General features: G+C 32.7%; 1 protein-coding gene across 1 annotated transcript; it reads right to left on the bottom strand.

Annotated features, from left to right (window-relative positions):
• Nucleotides 1–541: 541 nt before the first annotated feature.
• On the bottom strand, nt 542–4,135 carry LOC139891624 (serine/threonine-protein phosphatase PP1). Its single transcript, XM_071874603.1, has 4 exons — nt 3,673–4,135; nt 2,329–2,888; nt 965–1,177; nt 542–832 (listed from the first exon to the last, which is right to left on the bottom strand). The coding sequence occupies exons 1-4, from the start codon at nt 3,848–3,850 to the stop codon at nt 818–820; spliced, it is 966 nt and encodes a 321-aa protein (XP_071730704.1). The 5' UTR covers nt 3,851–4,135; the 3' UTR covers nt 542–817.
• Nucleotides 4,136–8,520: the final 4,385 nt, after the last annotated feature.

The following is an 8,520-nucleotide window of genomic DNA, read 5'->3' as shown; positions in this document are numbered from 1 at the left end:
AGATCGCCACCAGGCAGAGACTTACCTCCTGCAGCATGATACCTTATCGGAGATTAGCGGCGGAAAAGGGAGGAGTAACATTGGAAAAAGGTTTTTTATTCTTAAATAAGTAACGTTAGTGGTTTCTTGGGGTGGGAGCACTTGGAGAGTTTTTAGAATGGTCTTTTTGTTAGTACTGTATTAGCTTATTTGCTAAATACAAGGCTTCAGCTCTTAACTTACTCCTAGATTGCAGTGGCGAAGGTGTTGGGACCCTTGTCGCAGTGAAATTAAAAATTAAAAAAAAAATTAAAAAATATTTGAATGTAGAAGAGAATAAATTTTTATTTATGTTTGCTTAATCATTTGATGTTCAAACAGTTGTCAATTAGTAGACCTTCTTCATTAAGGTGGCAAGAGGGGTTAGGTTTGAGCAGATTCGTTCACATGTCAAAACATGTAATATTTTAGCATCGGACATCGATCAAGTTGATCTATCGACAATTCTTTTTTATCTGTTTAAGTGTTTTATTCACAAGTCAAAAACACACAAGAACACCGATTCGTTCACTCCAAATCTTTCAACATTGAAAAGGCACGAAACAGAGTAAAGAGATGTCCACTACAAATAGTTCAAGAATTAGATGTAACTTGTCATTTTACATTTAACAATAACCTGGGATGAACATGCAGATACAGCAGGTAACTCCAGCTTCACTAAATGTACATTTGCAGTAACTACATCTGTGACACCCTTTTCTGCTAGAGGTTCGAACGACGATAATAGCACAAACACCACTTGATCTTTAAAACATGTGCATCAATGTGAGAAAAACTATCATCTCTTTCCACCCTGAAACAAAAACGACGAGCACCATTCGCATCAAATAGTGACAGAACAAAAATAAGTTAAAATGCATAAATTTTAACACCCCATAGGGCGATATGAAAATGTTACTATCTGAAATGGATGAATCTCGTTTACCTTGTGTGGTGGAGTTCCTGGTCTCAACATAGTGTTACCAAAGTCGAACCTTCCTTTTTTTTCTGAAGCCTTGAGAATTTGAAAAGAACAGGTCAATGTATCATCGACGCTCATCATTGCACCAGCGTTATCAAACTCACCGCAGTAATTTGGGGCTGAGAATATGGTTACGAGCTGCCGGTTTGCAAAAAACTCGTACCCATCTTCCACAACCTTACAAGGATCACAAAAAGATGATATTAGAACAAATAATTTCGTATAACCAAAAGAACACGTACATAAGCGCCCTCCAATTGCCTGAATAGAGTAAAAACCAAAAAAAACCCCGGGCAACTTAACTACTGACAGCGTGTTATAATGGCAAAAGCATGTACAGGTGGCATTGTGGGTGACCCACCAGGATGGGTTCAGTTTAGCCACAAACTGTCTTTAGTCCATTTTAACTCCTTTATATGTACATAATGTGTTGACCACTTATAAAAACAACATTAATACATACTTTCAAAAATATAAATCATTGACCAAAACAATTTAGGAGGTTGTACGCAACTATGCATTGTAGAATGGACTTCAGAAGACTTTCGATTTCTTTGAGCCATTCCCTCTTTAGCTAATTTTATGGTTTGGCACATTTAAGATAGATGTACAACCCAAGGGGTCAAATATCCAACTCTATTATTGATTAACCATTGCATAATATACTGAATCTCAAGGTTTGATACTGTTCAGTTTGGGGTGAATGGGTGATTTGTCATTTTACTTCTTTTTTTTTCTTCTCAAACCCACTTATATTCAAGGGAAGCTTTATATTGGGATCCATCGGGGCAACATTCAACACATTGTGTATGTCTCAAATTTGAATGCAATACTACATATAAAACACACATGTACATATACGTACAATGATCTATGATTACAAGCATAAAAAATCATCCCAACAATATATAATAATGCATTTTGTAAGATCAATTTATTTTTAAGTATCTTTCTCCCTTAAAAAAATATATAATAATGCATTTTGTACTTTCTTTTTATCCCTTTCTTCTTTTTCCCATAACATTTAGGTTATTCCCCTTCTACTAAATCTTTAAACTAAATTAAATTATTTAACAAAAACTAGGCTCATCAAAAAACACTTTTGAGCAGCGTTCATGATTTGTAAGGTTAATGCCCTTTTTTCCTTGGATGTACCTTTTATTTTACTTTGTCTTATATGGTATTTCTTGGATTTTCTAATTGTTAATACATAATTATGTATTTTCCCTTCCCGGTTTTGTTATTTGCCCAGCAACGCGGGCCCCTTATTTCCTCGTTAGAACTTAAATGTCAAAGACTAAAACAAAACTGATTCATGTTCTATGTACCTGATGAGCTCGGCAAATAAGATCAAGATCATGTTTCTCAAGAACTTCTGCAACCTTATCAGCCCCAAAAGTATATGACACACCCCTGTCATTTTCGCCCCATCCTTCCAAGTCTCTATCTGGATCGGCCCATAACAAATCACAAAGAAGACCCTGGTCCGGAACGTCAACCGGGCGGGCTATATTCCGGATCTGGTCCAAATGTTTGAGATCAGGAGACAAACCACCATGCATGCAAAGAATCTTTTCATCGATAAGAGCGGAAACAGGCAGACAGTTGAAGCAGTCAGTAAAAGTTTTCCAAAGACGAACGTTAAACCTTCGTTTGCATTCATCATAGAATCCATATATGCGATTGATGGAAGCACATTCATGGTTTCCCCTTAGAAGAAAGAAGTTTTCCTTGTACTTTATCTTGTAAGCAAGCAGAAGACATATTGTTTCGATGCTCTGCTTACCACGATCAACATAGTCTCCTAGAAATAAGTAATTTGACTCTGGAGGATATCCACCATACTCAAACAACCGTAAGAGGTCAGAATATTGTCCATGAATGTCACCTGCAAATTCATACTAATGAGACCCTAGTACACGAAGACCAACATTATATAAACTACTTGATACATCAAGAAACAAAGTCAAGATACCGACAAATCAACGGTTAAATCATGAATAAACGTGAATAATGACACAATGAGAGTCCAACAACACTTGCAATGATCTCATACAGGTTATGGGACTAGTAGGTATAGAACCAAACTTAAGCATGACTATCTGCAGTATAAAGATTATAAAGAAAAAAACAGAATATAAACCATACTCAAACAGATAGTCAAGATAATAACTTTAATCATGAAATCAGTTCCATTTCGTATGTGGGAAAGAGTTTACAAAGTGAGGTGATGGAGTACTTTGAAAAATGCCCGAATAACAGCACAAATCTATATTTCTACTTTATAAACTACCGCTACGTTGTATCTTCCTTATGACCCATGATGCTTATCCTTAAGACCAAATATCAAACGATTAATAACATGATTAACTTATATATCCACACTGATGAGGCATGATAGTACATAACCAGTGTCATATCATAAACTGTCCCTTCACTAACCATATAGACACATGGTAACACACTAACACACTAACACAGCATGTACAAATATAACCACCAAACACCAAATGTTTACATTTTCTCCCATTTCAATCACAAATGATGTTCTTAAACAAATTGCATAGTTGTACATTCAAATTCAAATATATACATACACAACAACCTAACAAAAGGCAGTTAAAAAGAGTATAAAACAACATATAATCCACTGAGAGAAGTAATTTGATTACCACAAATCTTAATCGGAGCTTCAAGTTCAAGCAAATTCGGCTGACTAAGAAAGACCTCTTTAGCAGCAACACAAAGCTGACGTATCTCCGGCTCAGTGATCTGCGCCTGTTTGGGCACACGTCCGCCCTTAGCATCCAAAAGCTTTCTGATGATGTCATCAAGTATCGCCTCTTCCATTGTTTTCAAAATCACAAACCCTAGTTCTCTAAATGTATCACTTTATTTAGACCTAATTAGCTGTTTCTACGTAAAACCTAAAATTGAAAACCCTAACTCCGTCTCTATAAGTAATTGTAATTAGACCTAATTTTGAGTATAGATAACGGCGGTGTTTAACGGAGGTAAGTGAAATGAAAAGGGGGCTGATGAGTGTGGGGAGACCTAATAAAAAGGCAGAGTGAAACCCTATCTATCTATAATTTGGAAACTAGTTGCTGTATTCCATCCATAATTTAATGTTCGTGTGGAATAACATCATTGTGACTTTTTTATATGATATGTTATATATATATTGTTGGTTGAATATTGGTTAATAAATTAAAAAACAAACTTAAGTATGATAATTAACTAAAGAATATGTTTTGATGATGACACATACATATGCATAAGTAATGACTGACATCTTAACATAAAACACGCAAGGTCACTAATCCATACTTTATCTTGCAAACGACCAAGTCAAACATAGGTTAAAGAATGAAATTAAAAGTTCAGCTAAACACACGGTCGAGGTACGGTCGACCGCACAGTCAACCGTGAAACTCCAAACTGAATTGCAACGCAGTTTTGTGAAAACAAGTTGCACGGTCGCCACCACGGTCAACCGCAGTGCGACCGCAGTTTTCTCTGTTACCGTTTTTGACCAAATAAAGTTTGACTAGTTCCCGACATCTATAATTCATGAAACCTTTCTCAACATGTTTAGAATAGATGCCTTCTCCATACTCAATTGAGTTTTGGTCATAAAAACACTAATTGTGATTACTTACGCCTAATGACATCTTAATGACAAATTAACCAAGATTAGGCATAACACATAAGTGTTAATCCACAACTTGTGATCTTAATTCTTATGTAGATATCCTTAGTATGATCATCAAGTACCAACACACTTAAGCCAAGGTCACTAGAACAATAATTGCTATTAGAAATGACTTAGTGATTAATTAAGGCTAAATGAGGAACAATGCTCTCAAGGTTAAACTAGAAATGACTTGTAATCCTAAAACACACTTAGATACATTTAGGATTGTCACCAAGTCCCAAATAGAGATTGCTCTTCCCTTGTGCATGTGTTGGACATTAATGTGTGCTTACACATTAATCAAGCAATATGTTTTATTGAAATTTAACTTGTTAAGGGCTTGAATTATAAGTTGTGCAAGTATCTATATGATTGATCCTAGAATAACTATCTCTTGCTATGTGAGTATTACTTGCTACTTGCCAATATGCTTAATACTCATAAACTTGTCAACTTGATTAATATGTTTGCTATGTACTCACTAGTTAGGATTCAAGTAACTAACCTACTCCAATAGATTAAGTGCAAAATGGTTCACAATGAAATTATAGTCAATTGTCTATTTGGTCTAGTCTAAGTAACTAAGTGTGATTGCTTATTCAAGAATGACTTAACCTTAATGTCTCTACATACTTCATGATTATCTTATAGAGACATCATGTGACGACCCGGAAAATTTCGACTAATTTTAAACCAAACTCTAGATATGATGTAATATTTTATGCAAAGTCTGTTAGGTTGAGTCTCAAAAATTTTGAACTGATCCATATTTTCAATTGACCTTCGATTGTTCTCGACGATTCACGAACAACTATTTGTAAATAGATACATATATATATGTGTATATACATGAATGTTAATTGTAAATATATTTATTTGAAAATATATATATATTTAGTTATATAATAAAACCCGATATTAAAATGTATTTATATATATACATAAGGCGTATGGAAAATAAATGATTTCGAGCCTAATTTGTAAACGTCAGTGACACTCGGTTGACGTTTTGTTAGTTTTAATATAGATGTAATACATGTTCATGAATGATTAAGATAAAAGTTAGACTGTAAATTGATTACGAAGATTTTAGTTTTGACAAAGATATTTTTACCTTTTTAGTTTAAATTTTAGTACTCCATACATGATAATTGGAACAGAAAATAAATAACTATAGAACCATTTTGATCAGGTTTCAAACAGTTAATGATTGAAATAATTAAATATATTTAATCTAAAAATTTAGAATTTTTAGGAACACTTTATCTTCTAACTGTTTAGCAATGGACACGATATAGCACTCCGCAAATAGAAAATATCTAAAGTGTCGGTAGAGTAAGTTCAAACAAGAAGCTGCTATGTAATTTCCCTGCACGTTCTTATATTCATTTTGATTAAAGTTTTATTATTATATTATATATTATTTATTATTATTAATTATTAATAATATTATATTATTACTTTAATTTACAAAATTATATCCGTGAACTTAAAAGAAGGTACAATTACTTGCATATGATTAAAAGGAGAATACTGTTTTTAATTTTATTCAATCCCACTTGAATCATATATAACAATTATTATAATATTATTAATTAAATTAAAGTAATTATATTTACGGATGTATATATATCTATAAATACATGAGAGGCAGAACCACCCTACACCCACAATCTATGTGACTATCCATCCTTTCTGTTTTGATAGTATCTTCACTCCCATTTTTTTTATTTATCACCATCTAAGTGAAACATAACTTCACCGACACCACCATCATGGTATACCAATCGGCCACCAACAACCATCACAATCACTACCTCGACAACCACTTTCAATCGTGAGCTACTAATCATCCTTCATAAACCTATGAAATCCATCGCCATCATCTCCAATAACCACCTGCAACTTGACCTTCTGTCTTTCTGTTTCGATTATATATCTCAAAAACCAAACCCACTTTGATCAAACACCATCATAAAACAACACTTATATTCTGCTGTTGCTATGCTTCTATTTCAGCCGTAAAGACCACCCAAAAACTCACCCAATCCGTCACCAATACATCACTAACAACCACCACAACCTCTAATCGATCACCACAATCATCTCTCTTATCTCTCTCACTAACCTCTCTCTCTCTCTCTCTCTTTGGTTTTCTGTCCAAACCACCCAGCAAAAACCCATTAAACCACCACTGTTGCAGCTGGAAGACGCCAACAAAAAAAAACTACCTCAAAAACCACTGCTACTTTACTCGTTTCTTACTGCAACCCGTCGCCACCAGTTTACAGCTACCATGGCTACTTCTTTGTGTTTAAACCGAAAACCACAAACACCGCTACTATATTTTTCTCTGTTTCTTCATTCACGTTTTTGTTCACAGTTTAGTTATCGATTAATCAAGAAGGATTACTATTACTATTATGGTCGATAAAGGTTGCTGCAAATCATTAGTTTCTTTTATTTTTATAAACCGAAGTCCCCACCCATTATCTTCTGTCGATGTAATAAAATTGCAAAGCTGAATATGGATCGATTGGGCCTGAACAAAGACTTTGGGCTGCTGCAGTCCCTTAAACCCTATTACCAACCCATATTTCTAATTGCTAGTGGGCCGTGACCCAACTCAGTTTCTGACGGGCTGGGAACAAATGTCTGTTTAGCTATTGGGCTGAAACGAGACCCATAAATGATAATGATGATAATATGATGATGATAATGATGCATGATAACGAGGAAGTTTGATGACGATAGTAATCACAAACACATGAAGGATATAAGATGATGAAATGGTGATGTTTGTTAATAATGATGATAATAACCGAATGGATAACCGAGTTATATATAGATGATGATGATCATATAACGATAATAAATAAATAATGATGATGGCTTGATGTTATGATGATGAAGAGATGATAACATGAATGAGGTTGATCATGATGATGGTTGTAGCAAAATGATAATGATGATAATTAGTATATGGTTATGGTATGATGCTCGAATGATGATGATGAAACGCGTACATGAATGATGGAGATAATGATAATGATAATGGTATAAATTCAATTATTATTATTATTATTATTATTATTATTATTATTATTATTATTATTATTATTATTATTGTTATTATTATTATTATTCGTAAAACTATTAGTAAAATTATTATTATTTTTATCATTATTATTAAAATTATCATTATTACTAAAATTATTACTTTTATCAAAAACTATTATTATTATATAATCCTTATTGAAACTATTAATATTAATACTAATACTATTATCATTATCTTTATAATTATTATCACTATCGAAATTATTTTAACAAAAATTTAACATATTAACATTTATGATTTACCTTTTAAATTTACAATAATAATATATAATATTGAAAACAAATATATATAAGTTAAATATTAATATAACATATATCTATATATATATAGCATTTGAAATAACGAATATATTGATAATTTAAATAAGTAATATATTATATATCTAATATATAAAAAAAAACTTGTTTAATTGTTATTATATGTATTAATATATATAACTGATATAGGTTCGTGAATCTGAGGTTAACCATACACTTGTTAAATGTCGTCATATGTATTTTTACTACAAAATACAGTATGGTGAGTTTCATTTGCTCCCTTTTTAATTGCTTTTGCAATATATATTTTTGGGCTGAGAATACATGCGCTGTTTTTATAAATGTTTACGAAATAGACACAAGTATTTAAAATACATTCTATGTTGAGTTATACCATGGCATATTTCTCTATACTTGGTAACTACTATTTACATGGGGTAGTGTA

The sequence above is a fragment of the Rutidosis leptorrhynchoides genome, chromosome 2 (assembly GCF_046630445.1).
Source record: "Rutidosis leptorrhynchoides isolate AG116_Rl617_1_P2 chromosome 2, CSIRO_AGI_Rlap_v1, whole genome shotgun sequence".
In the NCBI taxonomy this organism is placed as follows: domain Eukaryota; kingdom Viridiplantae; phylum Streptophyta; class Magnoliopsida; order Asterales; family Asteraceae; genus Rutidosis; species Rutidosis leptorrhynchoides.
Note: the sequence above shows the minus strand (reverse complement) of the source record. Positions and strands in the feature narration are given on the sequence as shown.